General features: G+C 41.6%; 1 protein-coding gene across 1 annotated transcript in view; it reads right to left on the bottom strand.

The window, feature by feature from the left end:
* ANKRD31 (ankyrin repeat domain 31) overlaps positions 1-19,371 on the bottom strand; it is a 164,489-nt gene that overhangs the window by 73,666 nt on the left and 71,452 nt on the right. Inside the window, exons 13-15 of the mRNA XM_059723549.1 lie at positions 5,227-5,280; positions 4,401-4,447; positions 1,354-2,842 (exon numbers count right to left, since the gene is read on the bottom strand). Coding sequence (XP_059579532.1) covers positions 1,354-2,842; positions 4,401-4,447; positions 5,227-5,280 — 1,590 coding nt within the window. The remainder of the gene's footprint in view (positions 1-1,353; positions 2,843-4,400; positions 4,448-5,226; positions 5,281-19,371) is intronic.

Below are 19,371 nucleotides of genomic sequence, written 5' to 3' on the forward strand. Positions count from 1 at the left end.
CAATAAAAGATGTCACCCCCCAAAATCCTTGCCTCTCATGAGCCATTAGTTTGGCATCCTTGGTAACATGTTTGAAATGCATTTCAAGCACTTGGCATTTGTATATGTTATTATCATATTGCACATACTCTGCTGCTCTAAGGCTGGAAATAGACGTCTCATTTGACATGGGCATGATTGTTCCAGGGTTTAACCTGCACCAAAATAGGCACAGCAGTAATTTATGCAGGCCACCCTTCCAAGCTGCATTCCTGCTTCTCCACAAGAGAGGAGCATATAGCATGGTTGGCTTGTCTGAGGAAAAAGCGCAATAATGGTACACATGCACACAGCTATGGGAGCTGTGTCCCAGAAAAAAAAATGTTAACACATTTCCTCCTGCATACTTCACAACAACTTTAAGTGGAACAGTGGACCGGTATATCTGAGGGATCACAAGACAAAAGAATTTATCCTGGGTTAAATGTGATGTCTGTTTACTAGGGCTGTGCAAAGCTTCTGACCCTGATTCGATTTGGCAGAGATTTGACCCGACTCGGTGGCCAAATCTCCAAATCTGAATTGAATCAAAGGACCCTTTAATCTCTCTGAATAGAATCAGAACCCTCCGAATTGATTCAGAGAGATTCGGGAAGATTCAGACATAGAGACAGCTTTAAATGTTTTTTCTACATACCTCTAGGTAGCAGAGGCTCATGAATGCTGTGACGCTGGGGCACCTGGAGTGTCCTACAGAAGCACAGGGGGCTCCCCAGAGTGCTCAGCAGCAGACCTGGGAGTGGACCAGAAGCACTTCCGGTCTACTTCCAGGTCCACCGAGGAGCACGCGGGGTGCCCCCGTGCCCCCCTGGTTTGGTGACTGGTGCCTTCTGGATCTGGGGAGGGCACCTGGGGTCCCCCCACAGCCAATCACCGAGCCTGGGGTGCAGGAGGCCCCCCCATGCACTCCCTGGCAGACCCGAAAGTGGACCAGAAGTACTTCCGGTCCACTTCCGGGCTCGCCACCAAGCATGTGGAGGGCCCCACCATACTCCTGTGGGATGCTCCATCTGCCCCAGCATCACAGCATTCATGAGTCATGCTGGGACCTCAAGGTATGTAGAAAAAACTTTTAAAGCTGTGTCTATGCCCGAATCACTGATTCTCTGAATCAGCATTGAATATTCAGATTTGGATTCAGCCGAATCGAATCAGAGACAGGGATCTGAATCAACGAATCGAATTACTGTCCCTGATTCAGGCCAAATCCGAATAGGGCCTGCTTTGCACACCCTTACAGCCTCAGAGATCTATAATAGACTGTAAAAGCCTATGGAGAATTCCCAAAGGAATTTTTTAAAAATAAAAATGTACCTGATTTCTGGGAAATTTCCTGCTGTGTTTCTTGAGTTAGCTCACAAGGATGAAGTGAATTCTTGGCCATACTGCTAGTGGAACACAAGTCTGTATCTTGATTGATCCCCTGAAGATCTTGTCTTTTTCTTTTCAGTTGCATTACTACTTTCTCATTTAGCTGTAAAGCTGTAGATGGGTTACTCTCTGAATTATTTACAACTCCCGTTTTCTCTATGTAACATCTTCCTGCATTAATTTTTGAGCCTAACACCATCCCCATCTCCTCATCTATTTGATGAGCAAAATGACTTGGCATACTGTTGCTATAATTGTCAGGCATTTCAAAAACACTACCTCCATTAGTGGGCTCTAAACTTTCATGTACTGAAAGTGTTTCTGTATTTCTTTGAAGTGTTTGCCCAAAACAGTTATTTATATCTTGGGAAAGATGTTTATAGATCTTTTGTTTCTCATTCACACTATACTGCTTAGAAAGGAAAGCACAGTCTGATTCAGCAAGGTTTACAGCTTTCTGTGCAGAAAAAGGCGTTAGGTTTCCTGATTGTAACCGGTTCCTCTCTGAAGAAATATGTTCAGATAGAGGCAAGGAGGAATATAAACTTTGTTCCTCCTCATTATTTCTTTCTCTATCAGTATCAAATTCAATTTGTTGGCTACAGTTGTTAGAATAAATAATTTGTTCTGAGGGTATTCTTTTGGCTGTATCCAGACTCTTTTCAATCATGCTGTCCTCTTTAGTATGCTTAAGACAATGGTCTTCATTATCATGATTCATGAAACATTCCTTTGCTTTCACAAGAGGCACACCATCTTCTTTGCACATAGAAAATACCGAGTGAGAATCAGGTTCTGTTAAGTCAGTCTCAGAATGCTCTGCAGATACTTCTTCTACGGCGACTGACAATGCAGTGTACTGTAAACTCATTCTCTGTTCCTTTATTGTTACTGAAGATGTGCTTTTTTTATAAGCCTTTTCCTTTTCTTCTGAAAGGGGGTGAGCATTGATACTACCGCTAATGTGAGGACATTGTTGCACTTCTGCCTGTTGGTGCATGCTGGATTTTTCTGAAACTTCACAAACATTCTCTGGACTGCTATTCTGATGCAAAGAGGATGCAGTTATTCTTTTGGAAGAAGAATTAGCAACTGTGAACCTAGTGTTACACTCAAAGTTAGAATCATGGGTTTTGTGGTTTGTACTAGGTTTTCCTTTAGATGTATCTAGAAGAGACAGATTTGTCTCGTGATTACTGAATTTCTGGCTATTTTTACTCTTTTCAATATATGGAGTCCATGTTGAACCAGTTACTGATTTCTTTGTTGGAATGAGTCTTGCATCTTTTAATTTTTTCTCATTCAGCATTCTAGGAACTTTTGCATTGGAAACTGAATTCTGTCTACTACTTGGTTTTACATAGCATTTCTTTGCTGTTTCACCATTATTAACATCTGAATGCTGAACAGGGACATTTGAATTTACTCCCAACTACAAAAGCAAAATATATGATTAATATCATTTATAATAGACTGCTTTGTTATATTTCATTCTACTGCTATTTCTACTGTACAACTACTTAACTGGCTTCCTCTGTTTATGAGGATCTTTTGCACAACAGGCAAGAGAAATTCATTAAAAAATATAACAAATTAAGTAATTAAATTATGTAATTTTTATTAAATTGCCTGGGTTTAAAGTGCATACTCTCCCCTCTTTCTTAAAAAGGCAAGCTATATGGCCACCTCAGCTATGTGCCACTGTTACATGTTTGTGTATAACCTGAAAAATGGATGGAATCAATTAGTTTCTCAGAAGAAAGTCAATCTCACAACAAATCAAAACAAATCATAGACATCAACTAGAACAGTCTTATTAGTTGCTTCATATTTGGAGATATTGCTTACTCAGAAATGCAACAAAAAACAGATAAATCATTGCCTAACTTCAGACTAACAAGCTCTCCCTAAACAAATCACTGAAAGCATCAAGTACACCATCAGTATGCATTTTCATAATAAAATTTCAATGTTTGTGGCAACACTACCCTTTCGTGACTGTTTATCACCATTCATTTTACAAGTACTGTTTCATAGTTTAAGTTAAGAATAGACAAACTGAAGACTATTTTGTTACAATATTTCTATGAATATGATTGTCCTGACCAGGAACATGAACCAAAGATGTAAAATCATGGCAAAAATAATATGTATATTCTTTCCATGCTATATGTGCTTCAGATATTTCTAGTCATACATGGCAGTATTCTATTTCCCTTTGTGCATCTAAATGGAAGTTTTCTGGTGTGTTATTCTTGAGCCCCTGTGCTTCCCCTGGCCACTGCTCCCCTCATTGCTTTGGCTGCTGCTACAGCTGGTGTCTACTGGCTTCTCCTCCCTTCTTCAGCTTTCACTTCTTGCCCCCACCTCAAGGGGCAGGACAGGGAAGGGCAACATGCCTCAGTCCTGTGGTGTAGTGGTGGGGGGAGGTGCTTGCCCATGTGGTTCCAGGAAAGCTTGCAACTGGGGGTAAGAGGGAGCATGGCCCTGCTGGTGTAGCCCCCACCGATGTGGCTTACATGGTGTGTGGACCCTAGCCACTAAGTTGGACAGCCCTGTCCTGAACATTCAGCTACTGAAGCTATAACATGACAAGGCACTCTGCTGTTAGCTAACATCTGTTAGTTATAAATCTCCACCTGGTTACATCTTCATGACTTACCCACACCAATGCATCCAAAATAGGCATGTATACATATATATTATCCAGTCAGTGTATAACCTAGTGCACATGCTCAGCAAGCACATGCTTACACATCCCTACTGTAAGCACCAAAGCTGCCACTTACATGGAAGAAAGTTTCCGTAGAGAAACAGGATTCTGTCTGAAATGTCTCATACATAGTTTTTGAAAACAAGCATTTTTGAAAGCATGTACAAGTTTCAGAAACTGTTTTTCTGTTACATTGTATCATACAATACCTAACAGGCTACATGACTATTCATTATGAAATAAAAATGATTATTCCTTCAAAAAAAAAAACAACTACCTGGTACTGGTTTCTATCCTCTATCCTCTGAGCATTTAACTTTTTTGCTGAAAGTAAAATGAGAGATGGAAAGAAATCAGTGTTAGAAGAAAGTGAGAATTCTAGTATTGTGTTCAGAATCCAGCTTGTAATAAAACCTAGAACCTAGAAGTACTTCCGGTCCACTTCCCCATTTGCCACCAAGCATGTGGAGGGCCCCCCTGCACTCCTGTGGGACGCTCTATGAGCCCCAGTATTGCAGTGATCATGAGCCGCGCCTGCTACCTCAAGGTATGTCGGAAAAAATGTTTAAAGATGTGTCTACATACAAATCGCTGATTCTCTGAATCAGCATCGAATCTTCAGATTCGGATTCGGCCAAATCGAATCAGGGACACTGATCCAAATCAATGAATTGAATCACTGTCCCTGATTCGGGCCAAATCCGAATCCAAATCGAATAGGGCCCACTTGAACACCCCTAGCATTCATGTAAACAAATTCTATTGAAATCATGGCATATAACCAATGTGACCTTAGCTTCTGGTATTCATATCTTAATCAACAGATAAATATTATCCTTTTTATAATTAAATAGATGCGTAAACAGTCTCCCAAAGCATCTATAAAGTTAAACAATAGAGCAATAGACACATCCACCTTCTATCAGTTACTGCCTAGTTATGCCATAAGAGAGGAAAAAAAGATTATTTTTTTAATACAGAAAACCTGGAAAGTGTAAATATTCTTATATGTTCAATAAACATGAAATTCAAATAACGCAACAGGGCTGGTTGTCTATAAAACTGGATCCGGTAAAGTTGAATAAAGGCAACTAAAGAATTACCATGTCTCTGTAATCCAGAAGCATCATGAAATTTGACTAAAATAGGCTCAATGCCTAGCCAAGACAGCACATTAGGGTTATGTTACTAACTCTAAACTATACAGTAATTGAGACTCCGGCCAACACAGTTGACTTTAAACAATTCCAGCACAGCCTCTACCTATTCAACTATCATAGTTTATGGCTGCTTAACAGATGAAGCACCATTTCATCCATTAAAATTTGTTTTTATGGTTTAAAATAGTTTAATAGTTTCTTCTTTAGAATAAGGAAGTACTGCAAATGGAAGCTTCTTCTCTTCTGCTCTTCAGTAGCAGGTACTAGTTGGTACCTATTATAAAGGCATTTTCTTTCCTACTGTGCTGTTTAGTGGAAATCTTGCTGTGGATGGCTCTTTTTGTTTCTTTGAAATCTTAATCTTCCCTGAGAAGCATGTATGAATGGCTTAAGAAGGTATCATTTCAGCTGAGCATTTCTTTTCTTACAAGTCCATGAAGAAAATAATTTGCACATTACACACTTCTAAAGAACTCTTATCAACCAAAATAGGCACAGACTATGTTTGTTGGCCCAGGTTTTAGAATCTGCCATAATGACAGGATGCCTCTCCCCACTGTCCCAGCAGGTACAGAAGGATGAGGATCTCTTAACATGCAAAGTAAAAGCTAGGGAATATGGAAGGCACAGGGGATTTCTTCACCAGAGAGTTTTGAAAAAGTTAATCTGAGGTTCAGAAAGAGCAGTAAGTAAAGACACTCATGGGCTTCAATCTCTCTTCTAGAGACACAGGAAACATACAGCTCCATCTTACAGTGCGATTCACTCTGGCATTTTTTAACACACATGGTATGAACATAAGGCATAATTTCATCTACACCTAGAGAGATTTATAAAAGCAGATGAAGAAGTTTAAGTCAAGGTCATTCAATCCTCAAAATAAAAACAGAATTAAATCCAAAATACAATGAGAATTTAGATAAGTCAATAAGCTAGCATCTGGATGATTGTCAAGGGTTGCTATCAAATTGGTAACAATAAAACAAATGGCAAGTATACAATACAAAGGAAATCTTCTTAATTTTTTTATGAAAGCAGGGATTTTTTCAGTTTTATTTTTCTGTAAAGTTATTTTGACTCTGCTTGGTATCAGAAAATCTGGATTGTTTTAAATTCACATGAAGAATGTGTGACAGGCTTTGAAATACCACGTAAAAACTGAAATGGAACATCATAAGTGGTTTCTATATTTCTTCCAGCATGTTTTTGTTTTTCCTTCCCCTGAGTGAAATATACAAATAACCTTCTCCAAGTCTGCTTTCTTCTTTAACAGATCTATTTTCCTTTCAACAGGCCCACATAATTCTCATTAATAGCAGTGGGAACTACCTACAAATAGAACAATACATCTTTATTGTTTTACTATTTTTCTCCTGTCTTCAAACCCTTCTGAAAGAATCAAGGATACTCTTTGATTTTGCTTCTCATTTCTCCCCTGTCAAATGTCAGGCAAAAGAAGTCTGCAAAGATCCAATAACTACTTTGCAATTGTCACATGTTTGCCTGGTGGAGTTAGGTAACAAATCCCTCCTCTGCTGCTATTCCCATAGATTTACAAGCCTATAGTTTGTCTCAGTACCTGCTGTTTCACTGGTTGGGCCCTAAACTTCATTATAATCAGAGAAAAGCACAACTATAGTAAAGACTGAAATTACTATACTCTTTAACAGATTTTTCTAAAAGCAACTTGCTTATTTGTTTTTTTTTAATCAATGTAAATTATGAGGATCTGAACCCAGGTAACAGGTCTAAATCTGTGGTCAGTTAAGCAAGGATTACCAAGGTACAGCCCCCACAACTACATCACGGGACTTCAGTATGTTACAGTATATATAATATCTATATAATATTTGGGATTCAGTTATGGCTCAGAGCTTCCTCAAAATGATCTCAACCACTTCATCTGAGCTAGGGGCCAGCACCATGCTAATTTGAGGAAACAATATTAAAAGTTATCCAGAGTAAAATTTGGTTCAAACCAAGTCAATAAACCAGAGAACGACATGTGAACATATGCAATGGCCCTAGAGTTGTGCTGCAAACCAAAACAATTATAAGAAGTCCAGTACTGGAATAAGGTGGTGGCTTAGGGCAATCTTCTGTGGTTCTTGAATCTAGGCACTGAGAGCTTGAGTCCTGCCCTTAGCAATTTTGTGAAGTTCTATATGCAGTAGTTGTTTTCTGCATGTTCCCCTTGTAAAAGTTTTGCCCCGAAAGCTAGGACTTGCACTTGCACACTCAGATATTACATTAGAAATAGCAAAAGCAAAAGAGCTTTAAGAGAAAGAAGATGAAAGACCTTAATAAGCATCAGCATTAGAGTAATGAAGTAATGGCATATCATCCTCACCCATTTCCTGAACACTGGGACTGACTCTAATCAAAAAAGAGAAATGACTGTGATATTCATCAATATCAGCATGATCAGTGGGCTGAGTATCAGAAAAAGCACCATTTTAATGGAGAGCTTTGTTCTAAAAGCTGATATGTAGAGATCTACCTAAATCGTGCCAGAAGTGTGCTGCACAGAGGCTTCTTTAATTTTGCTCTTCCCACTGCGTGCTCCCCCCGCCACTGATTGGCGAAGGGGCCCCAGTGGCCACTCTGCTCATTGCTGATCAGTTGGGAGACAAAAAATTGCAGCATATTTAAAACCATGGTTTTTGCCTCCCAGCCAATCAGGGGCAAGCAGTAAGCAGCAGGAGCGCTTGAGCCCTCTACCAATCAGCAGCTGGGACAAACAGGAGTGTGGCAAAAAGAGCAAGATTAAAGGAGCCACTGCACAGTGCACTTCCAGTGCAATTTAGGTAGATTCCCTACTGATATGTAAAGCTGACATTTAGTAAAAGAGGAACTCATGTTTATCATGAAAATGAAAACATAAAAAATTAACTTTTTATCATAGATCATCCTCTCTATACAAATCTATTCTACCTAACAACTTCACCCCTTCAAACTGCTGCAGTCAAAAAAGAAAGGTCAAATGTCAATTATTAGAACAGTGATTCTTAACAAGGGTGCCAGGCACCCTGGGATGCCACAAGATCCTTTGAAGGGCAGCCTGAGGTACAAGGTAGGGTTACTATACATTTTCCCAGACAAGTCCTTTTTTATGGCCCCCTGTGCTGCGTCCAGGCAGGTTTTTGAAATAAGAGCAAATGTCCAGGTTTTTCACTCATCTTCTGCTCTCCTGAGCTGGCTGCTTGGGACTGCTTGGGGCAGCGGGCAAGGTGTTTGGCTTTCAGGGGTCACATGCTCCCAGCATGGGCCCCAGCAAGCTAAGTAAAGAGACAATGGGGTGGGGGGCAGGGGAGGGGCGCATACGCAATGCAGGAGCTGTCTGTGTAGCAGGGCTGGCTGTGGCAGGGGTCTGCAGGTCAGGAGTGAGGGGCACCAGCAGGGCTGGGGGCTGAGGACAGGGATGGGGACAGGGCCTGCGGGTCCAGAGTGTGGGGCACCAGCAGGGCTGCAGGGGGCAGGGGGCTGCGGGTCAGAAGTGAGGGGCACGGGGTGGGGGGGGGCAGGGGGCTGCGGGTTGGGAGTGAGGTGGGGGATGGCAGGGCTGGGGGGGCAGGGGCTTAGGAGTGAGGGGCAGAGGCAGGGCACATCACTCCCCCTCACAATCATATGCTGCTCCCTCCTTTGCTCCCCTCTCCCCCTTCCAGGTGTCCTCTTTTTTGATGCTGGAAATATGGTAACCCCATAAACCAAGTGTGAAGAAATAAGCAGATAAGCTTGGCCTGCTTGCTGGTTCTCCTGCTCCTACTGCCCAGACCCACTGAAGGAGGTAAGCACTGTAATAAATAAATTTGTTTCTGAAATGGGGAGCTGCTCAATTCCCAAAAAGTATGGAGGGATGCCTCGAGTCCAATGAGGATTACCCACTCCACCAGAAAAAAATTTAGTCACTTGACCCTTATAGTAAAAAAAAAAATGTAGTCAACAAACCTCAAATGATATTTTCCACTCAAAACATATAAGGAAAAAAACAAACAATGCACAAACTGCAATAAAATTAATAACCTCAGTCTCCTACATCCCCCTCCTTCTCAAAAAGAATTTTTGTGACTTTTTCAACTCCTGTTAGGATGGAAATCCTGGCACAACTTTAACTGTAAAGACACTTCTGCCCCTTTAAAATGTTGTCAGGATGAGAAGGAGCATGCCCAGTAGTTATGCATAGGAATGCTGCAAGCTGGGTGCAAACAAGATATCATGAAAGTACAGCCCAGACTTTAAAAAGCTGGAACAGAATAAGGGAACAATAAAGTTTTCAGGGACTTAAACTACTTTGGAAAGTTTTCATTAACATTTCCACCTCTAATAATAATACCAAAATTGTTTTTGATCCTTGTTGCTCATAAAGATAACCAGGAAGTTCATTCAAGATATCATGGTTAAAATTAGTTTCCTGGTAATTAGCTCCCTCTAACCATAACCCCCTCAACTTTGAATCTCTCTGCTGGCTTCTCTTCATTCACTGCAACAGATACATACTCCTCATTACTATCCTTGTGTCTTATAGTGCTGCCTCCTTTCTCCTTTGCAGTGATACCAGTCTCCTCCTTCCTTAGTTTGCTTCTTCCACACTGCTTCCTATACATGGAAGGTCCTCTGTGAACAAGCATGTAAAACCACAGCTCTGTCCTCCTTCAAATCCTTTCTTAATACCCACACCTACTGTAATGCCTGTAGTCAAGAGCTGGCCAGTAGAGACTTCTGATATTTAGCTATTATAATTTTAAAGAACACCTGGTTGAGCACATAGCTGGCTTGTGTTTATATTCCATACAAAAAGCTAAATTAAAAGAATGCTCACATTTCAAAGCATTCAAGAAATAAGAGAGGAAGTGCACACGGAATACTCCCTCCTGCCCCGACACTATGAAAAAAGAATAGTATATGATCATGTAATTAAAAAACTGTACATGAAAGGGTCAAAATAAGATTGAACAGGCAAATTAATTCTGCCATTCCTAACTTGGTATGTTCTTTGGTATGCAATATGTTATTTTATAACAAAGTGAAAATAAAAGCTAATTCCATCCAACAGAAAGCCTGATTCCCCCATACTTCTCAGCAGGGTTAGAACAGCCACAAAAAACAGAGTAGCTGTGAAGAGTAAAAGCAGGGGAAATCTACTCAAGAGGGCACATGCCCAGCATAGGTATAATTTTCAGATTTTATCTGCCTCTGCCCAGTCTCGGCTGAATACATATGAACTTAGATTTTCAGAGGGTTGTAACATGCCCAAAACCGGCAAGTTTTTCAGGAATGGCAAAAGCTATGCTGCTGACATCTGGGTAACTTATTCTGCCAAATTTCAAGTCTGGGCTCTTTAAAAAAGGAGGTGCTAAACATTCTCAAGGGAAATAACTGTAAATATTTTTAAAATGAGCAAAAGAGAAATCTTTCCCCTAACCTTATTCTGAGAAACAGTTGAACCATTTTTGCTGACGCTGTAAATACTCAGCATGGAAGGTTCTGACCCCAAATGATTAATGTTTGGCTAAGTTATAAACAACTGAAAGCAAGGCTTTAATAGAAAGTGTTGACTAACTGTAACTATAGGCTTTCTTACCTGCACTACCTATAATATGCTCTTATTGTTGTTTCTTTGGTCAGCCTTCCTTCTTATAGTTCCTAATACTGCCATTATCTCTAAAATTAAATGTAAACCTACAGGCACTGCCCTCTTATTCTAGGTTTCTATAGAGCCCAACACAATTGGGATCCAAGGCTAAGTACAGATATTCAAAAAGCCCAAGGCAGAATTGGTCCAGTCTATGTGGGTTTCTCTAAGCTGCATAGATTGGATCACGAGTGAATGTAACTCGTGTTCACCCTTGGGTTGGGTGAGGCAGGCATTTGCTTGCAGTCACTGAGGCCACAAGGTGGGGGGATGCTCCCACACACCTCCCAGCCTGCCAGACATTGCCAAGGGCATCTGAGCCTAGTCTAGTGGGGGTCATTCCTGACTGGCTGCCCAGCACACACCCCAACCCCCTGCTGTCAGCTGCATGGAGTGGGAAGCCAGCACACAATATGACCCTACCACAGTAGGAGGACAGGGGGTTGGGGGGAAGCAAAAGCACCCACCGTGTGGACCCAGGCCCCCCAGACCCAGCCAGAACAGCTGTGGGGGGTGCACACTGCTGGGGGTTCCCTCCGACCTCTATGCATTCCTGGCTGGACTGCACAGCCCTGCCCCTCTTGCAAGTCACTGCCTTTAAGCGGTGTTGTGGGGTGGGGGAACAGAGCCCCCTGCCATGGCCCTGCCCCCCGCCAGAGCTAGGGTCTGCCCACCTGGGGGGCCCACATAGTGGGGGCTTTCCCCCACTGCTATACTGGCTGCCTGGCTAGCCAAGCTGCACAGCCCTGTCCCCACCCCACGAGTTGCTGTCTCTGAGCAGTGGGGGTCGGGGTGGGGAATGGAGCCTTCTGCCATGGCCCTGCACCTCCACCCCCGAGCTGTGGGCTGCCCAACTGGAAGGAGCCGTGTGGCTTTTGCCCCACTGTGGCTAGTCCACCCACCCTGTAAGGTGGGGTTAACAGAGGGCTCCAAAGCAACCTGGGATACCGGGGGACTGGGACTGAACTTGAGTCAAGAGGGAATCTAGAACAGGAGTTCAATAGACCAATCTAACCTAAACTGATTAAGTCTGATACTAAATCTATCTAGGTCTATCTGAAACCAGATTCTGCCATTTTTAAAACAGCTATGTGCACTGAATTTCTGTTCTGTTACATGTTTAGACCAGTTTCCAATCACTTATACTGGTTTGCATGTAATTTTTGTACTGAGCACAAAGGTTTTCATAGGCCTCTTAGATATGCTGTAATATAAATAAAATCTCAACTCTTTTCCTCTGCTAGATCTACTGATCTACAATTGATAGTTAATGCATGCATATTAAAATCCATTGTAATCCACTAAAACATTAGCAGATACACATTGCATACATTTATGCAATGTATTGCACAATTATGCAATGTATGTAATGTTACTCCAATAATGGAGTAACTTCTCAATGCCATGTTCACAAACAATTGCCTCTTAATTCTTATAAGATACTTTTCATTATACTAAATGGTGATCAATTACAGTTTATGAGAGGAAAAATAATTCAAGAAACATCCATTGAACCTGAAGGTCAACATTTTTAAAAAATCTTAAATTTAAATCTTTTTGTTTTGATTTCCATTTTGCCATGAAGAATTTCACTGCTATATGTTAGGAAAAACACTGTGTCAGATGAGAGCAATTATCCTCCTTTAATCTGTACCCAAATCATCCATTTAATTTATATAATTATAAGGCAACTATTGGATTAGAAATGGAGCACTGATACATACAACTACAACAGATGCACTTTGGATCAAATATAGAATATACCCATTCACAGAAAACATTTATATCCTGCCTTTTTTATACTGTTTTGAAACTTATTCTTTTTAGAATGTAGCTGTAGTTAGACTGTTGAACAGATGGGGAAGGTTAATCTTTCATACAGCAGAAATGGCCACAAGAAAAACTGTCTTAAGGGATAAAAAAAATATCTGTCTATTAAAAACTAGTCTGCCAAGCAATTATTCACTGGTTTCAGTTACACGAGAATATCAAAATCTGGCCCTACTGATTTACCCTCATGTAGCCAAATTTAAAATAACAAAATTATTAATCCAACAACAGGATTTTTCTTCCTGTCAATTGTAAAGCAAGGAAACTTCATTACAGAGAAATGTCAATACATCCTTTTGCATATGCTCAAGGGTAGTATCAGTTTATTACATGATCTGCTCCTGCTCTGTATTAATGACTAGTAACTGAATTAATGGACTGACAAGGGATGAATTCAATGATATAACGGATACTGTCTCCCTCAACCTTCCAAAAATTCATTCATTATTACCTAATATGTTCCAGGACAGGTTCACCACATAGTACAGCATATATAAACTGTTCAAATATATACATGGTATGTACCCCTAAGAAGTATTTAAAAAAACCCTCAATCATTTCATTATTTTATTTCATCTCCTCTATGTGTATTAAGAAAGACTGCCAGCAAGGAGACTCTGTTCCTGAAGTCTGTTCACTATTACCAAAGACAGTGAAATCTGAGGAACTGTTAGCTATAATTAAGGGAATATGACAACAGGATTTCTGTAGATCATCACCTACATGTAATGAATGTGCCAGAACAGTTAATTCCTACCTAATGATGAATTTCTTTTAGATTTAGTTATGTAACTTTCAAGCAGTTTCCTCATACTCTCATCATTAGTTTCCTCTAATGCACACTTTCCCATTTCATTTTTAATAATGGATTAGCTCCATACCAAAGTAATAACTCTGCCACCTACAGGTAAAATATTTCATATATTTTTATTCTAATCTTTTATTTTAACAATTCATATAGTTTTCTCTGGGGTCTATTTAGCAACACCAGCTGCTAGTAAAAGATACCAAGATCTATGTTAAAGAACAATAGCTCAAACTACCAGCTATTGTTCCTCAATTGTTCCTCTAAATGTAAAGTTATTCTAAAGCCTTCCACTTTTTTTACATTTTAAAGATTTTTCCACAGTGTACTTACTACCAGCTGCCTTTCTAAAATAAAGGTCTAAAATGATGGTGTCTTGTTGACATTCTGATTTCTTAAAAAAGGCAAATGCTGGAATGAATCATGGCACGGTAAATTTGGGCAAACTGTGTCCACAATCCACCAAATGTATGTAAAATAGTTATTTTAAGTCATGGAAATATGTTCCCTGGTATTTTCCTTTCTGGGGCTAACCCCTTTTTCTTCAGTTCAATATTAATGGGGTTTCTTTCTTTCGTGAACAAAGATCGCTCAGCTTCACATGTTCATGTAATGGTGAAACAGGATTAAGATAAAGAAGAGATCGGGACAGAGTGAAGTCTTCTCAGAGTACTCAAATTTAGGGAGTTCTGCCAGAACTTGTCCCAATGTGCAAACTCTCATTCAGCTAGGGATATTGAGAACTTCTCTTCACAAATGTTACCTGGGACTTTAATCCTTCTAATTATTTATTTTATGTCTTTATATGCCCCTTATTTACTGTAGTATCAGTGTACTTCACAATCTGTAATGCTCTTATCTTTATAATGCTCAGGATTGCCAACTGTCAGTAAAGTTACCGTCAGTAAAAAAAAAATCAGGCTAAATATGTTAACCAGTAAAGTTCAAGAAAAAATCTTTAGCAGTCAGTAAAAACACTAAGCAGCTGCAGTTTGAGTGAGGCTTTGACAGAGCACACAGCAGGACAACCTGGTGTCCAAGCACACCATCCTGCAGGAAGCATTCTCTCAGCCATGTGCTGCTGCATCCCTGGCTGTCTGTAATACTGTTGGGTCACAGATAGGCTCCTTTGGGTGTCTATGCTAGAATGGGGGAAATTGGGCCAGTGGGGTAAGTCTGAAGGGTGGGCTGGGGGAGCAGAATGGTGCAGGTTACTGACAATCAAATCAAACTTTTTTACTTTTTTCTTTTTTTTTTTTTAAACTATCGTTGATGTTAAACCCTTACATTAGAACCCAGAGCCCTTAACTAGGTCCTGCCAGAAGAGTTAAATTTACATTACATAAAATGTATGTCAGTAAAAAACATTTGGCTGTCAGTAAAAAGTTTGCAGATTGCCAGTAAAAAATTTTCTTGGGCTGGCAACCCTGGTAATACTTCATTTTACAGACAGGGGACTTAATCCCTGGGAGGATGAGATGTCTATAATGCTTCTCTACCAGACAAAACCACTGCAAGAATCAAGTGGTTTGAGTCTTCAACCACAGCATCTCAGGAAATCGAGGGGGTCAGTTGGGGGCCTCAGTTGCCTATAGACCAGGGGTGGGCAGGCAATTATTTTGGGAAGAAGGCCGCTTACTGAGTTTTGGCAAGCTATCAAGGGCCGCATGACAAGCACCCAGGGGCACATAAATATTAATTTTCTAAATGTTTAGGGTCTTCATGGGTCAGATAGAATGGCCTGGCGGGCCACATCTGGCCCACGGGCCATATTTTGTCCATCCCTGCTGTACATCAATGCCAGGAGCATGGGGAACAAGCAGGAGGAGCTAGCCCTCCTGCTCCCTAGTGAGCAATATGACCTGGTAGGGATCACAGAGACCTGGTGGACTCCTTGCATGATTGGAGCATAGCCATAGAGGGCTACACCCTGCACAGAAGGGACCAAGCAGGAAGAAAAGGCAGATGGGTTGCTCTCTATGTGAGGGAGCAGTACACCCCTCTCGAGGCTGATATTGGCTCCAAAGATAAGCAGCTTGAAACCCTCTGGGTGAAGCTTTTGGGGGGGCGGGGGGGCGAGGTGAGAGACACCTAACTGTGGGTGTTTACTACAGGTCACCAAACCAAGTGGAGGAGCTTAATCTGGAGTTCTCTCAAAAACTGACAGAGGCTGCGCATGCAAGGGACTTGGTTGTCATGGGCAACTTCAATTACCCAGATATAGATTGGGAGGAACACTCGGCTAGTTCGGATCGGTCATGTAGCCTCTTAACTGTAATTGAGGAGCTCTTTCTGACCCAGGAAGTGTAAGGGCCAACCAGGGGTACCACTCTCCTGGACTTGGTCTTGGCCAAAGGAGATGACCTGGTGTGTGGCTTGAACATTGAGGGTAACCTGAGCAACAGCAACCATGAGCTCATCAGGTTCACTATCCACCGCAACATTGACAAATCAACTAGCAGGACTAAAGTCCTGGACTTCAAAAATACTGACTTCAACAGGCTCAGGGTATTAGTAGTATAGAAGAAGAAAACCCCAGGCCTTTATTTCTGTTTAAGAAATGCATTGTGGAATTTTCCATAACTCCAAGCAGGCCTATGAGGTCAATAGGTCAACCCATAGTTTTCCCGCCTTTGCAGTTTCCCGCCCTTACAGCTTTCTGGTTCAAACTAGTTCTCTGTTTGACTTGCTATATTTTGCGTCATGTGACCTGAATTGAAACATATAAAAAGCTTGCTTTAACTGTCTGTGGTGGAGAGGCTCAGTGCCCCCCCCCCGCAGCTGCTTGTATAATAAAGGTCTCTGACAACTTCGTGACTAAACAATAAGGTGAAGCTTGTTTCTTCCACAATTCTTGGTGCCGTGACTCGGATGGCAGTGCCTGGCTGAGAGTATCGACAGGCTTGTGGACCGTTCCCCTCCGAAACCCCAGGCACCAAATCAGGGTAAGAGACCTTTTGAAATCTCTAAAGGGGTTATCAGTGGAGGACTGCCCGTGCAGGTTGGGAAACCAGTTCAAGCTTATGCCATCTGAACTTTTGAAATACGAACTTGTCAGACATTCTAAAGGGTTTGTATGAAACCAGTTTACAATTAAAAGAGTAAAAGGAAAAGTCTAGACTAAGGAATATAGAAACCTGGGGAATAGTGTGAGTGTTTTCCATGGTGTCGCTGACCAAGGCTGGGACTAAAGAAATATTCTTGAACCCTGTGCCTCAGCACAGAAGTTCTCTTGTGTGAAAGAATATGAGCCCCTGACCAGGTCTGAGACTAAGGCTGGGTCTAGCCACCTCAAGACTGTCTAGAAAGGCAGACTTGAAAGCAAGGGGGCCCAACTTGAACCTCGTGACCCAGCGGACAGGTTTATCCTTTCCCCGTCCACGGAAACCGTCCGGGTAACTGGCGGTTTATGTGTAAAATTAGCACGTCAAGTCCCTTACCCTCTTCCCTGTGTGAGTGCCCTGTGTGAATTGAGGAATGGGGGGCTCTGGGTCAAAGGATGTCCCAACCCCACCAAAAGGAACCCCAGCTGGTTATATGTATGCGTGTTATGGTAAAAAATCGTGCAAGTTTTTAGATAAATGGAATTGGTATACCAGGGATAACCCTCCAAAACAATTTCCTTCAGAAGGAACTTTTGATCTTGATAAACTGATCCACCTCTGAAAAGTTCTAGAGTCCCGAGGTAGCAAAACCCCTCAAACTCAATGGGATGTCTATTTTGATTGGTATGAAGAAGGTACTAAGAGGCAACAAGAATCCTGGGTAAGGAGTCTTAAGGACTCCCAAGAAAAATTAAAAGCAGAAATTAAGCAATTGAAAAATGGATACAGCCCTGGCCAGGCTAATCATCCCTCAGCACCTCCTACTCCTTTATATCCCCAACTAACTCATGAGACCGAGACTGAGAATGAGTCTGTAGAAGATATTTTAGAAAGTATTTCTTGTTTGACCCAACCACCACTTAACCCTGAACGCCTTCCACCTGAATTGGAAACTCCACTTTGTAGTCTGGAGGGCTCTTCTACAGGCTCATTTTCCCCTGTGGGTTTAAATAACAGTCGCCCTAAAAAGGGCCCTATTATTCAAGTACCGTTGCGCCAATTACCAGGTGCACAAGGTTTGGTAATGGTACATGCCCCTTGGACACCTGGGGATTTAAGAAATCTAGTTAAAGAATTTCCTAACATCCGAGAAAAGCCCCAGAAGTTTAAAGATGAGCTCCAAACCATTATTAACTGTTACAACCCTACACAGTCTGATATGAACCAACTTTTGCATGCCATACTTCCTTCTGAAGTCCGACAATGCCTAACATGAGGCAGACTGGCCACAGCAAGACCCTGGTCATGGGACAGATCTCGCAACTGCCCAACGCCAGTTACTAGAAGCCATATCTGTCATATGTCCTAAGAAAACTGATTGGGCTAAGATTAATAATTGTAAACAGAATAAAGGAGAGTCTCCAGCAGACTATTTAGACTGACTCAAAGAAGTTTTTGAAAGACACTCAGGAATAGATGAAGCTACACTCGGGAAGCAATTGCAGCCGCATTTGTCCAAGGCCTACATCCTAAATTAAGAGACCAATTGTGTAACATCTGTGTGGGCTGACAAACAAAACCATTAAACGAACTAGTTACGGTTGCCAACCATTGTTTAACGTGTCAGGAAAGAAAGAAAGAAAATAGTGAAGCCAAGTTAATGGCTTTGCAACTTCAAACCTATTACCCCAGAGGATGAGGACGGAGAAAAGGGAATTCATGAGGCAGCGGACGTGGGTGCTGGCAGACAAATGTCTCCTCCATTGACCGTTCTTCCTGTTTTTACTGTGGTCAAACTGGTCATTGGAAAGGAGAATGTCCCAACAGACTGCCTACCTCTACCCCTTCAATGGGAAACTCTGCAAATCAACAACATCAGCAATTTTCCCTGCCTCTTCCCCAAAATTCTTTATCTCAATATTAGGACCACCTGAGGGATAGTAACTTCATCCTTTCACCACTCTTACCCGTTGATCAGTCTGGACCCTTTGTAGAATGTACCATAACGGGGAAAAGGGTAACTTGCCTTGTTGACACAGCGACAAGCCGTTCCGCTTTGCATCCTTTTGATCTTCCCAATCCACCTCTTTCTGACGCTGTTGTTAATGCTGTTGGCATTTCTAACCAAGTAATTTCTCATCCTGTAACTCAACCCTTGTCCGTCACTCTTGGTCCTATCTCTGACCACCATGCCTTTCTTTTAAGCCCTTTTACCCCTGTTAATCTTTTAGGTCACGACCTACTTTGTAAACTAGGTTGTACTATTTATTGTACAGTGGATGGCGTTTTCCTTGAAGTACCAGCAGAAAATGAATGCACAGTTCTTGCTGCTAGGATTGAACCAGCAATCCCACCTATTTCTGCAACAAACCTTGATTTCAAAGAAGAAATCCTTAAACAGGTACCCCCTGCCCTATGGTCACAGCATGCAAATGAACTTGGGCAGATATACACCGCTGAACCTGTTAAAATTCGTCTTGATCCGCGAAAGCAGCTCCCGTGCATCTCCCAGTATCCTCTCAGCCAGGAGGCTGAGCAAGGAATCGCACCAATCATTTCTTCCCTCCTTCAACAAGGTATTTTGGTCCCCACTTCTAGTCCTTGTAATACTCCAATTTTGCCAGTTAAGAAACCAGGCAAAACTGCCTATCGCTTTGTGCAAGACCTGCGAGCTGTTAATTCTGTTGTTTTATCTATTTTTCCTGTAGTACCTAACCCAGCTACCATTCTTTCTTCCATTCCACTGAAAGCTTATTACTTTACTGTTGTAGACCTGT

Source organism: Alligator mississippiensis, chromosome 3, assembly GCF_030867095.1.
Source record: "Alligator mississippiensis isolate rAllMis1 chromosome 3, rAllMis1, whole genome shotgun sequence".
In the NCBI taxonomy this organism is placed as follows: domain Eukaryota; kingdom Metazoa; phylum Chordata; order Crocodylia; family Alligatoridae; genus Alligator; species Alligator mississippiensis.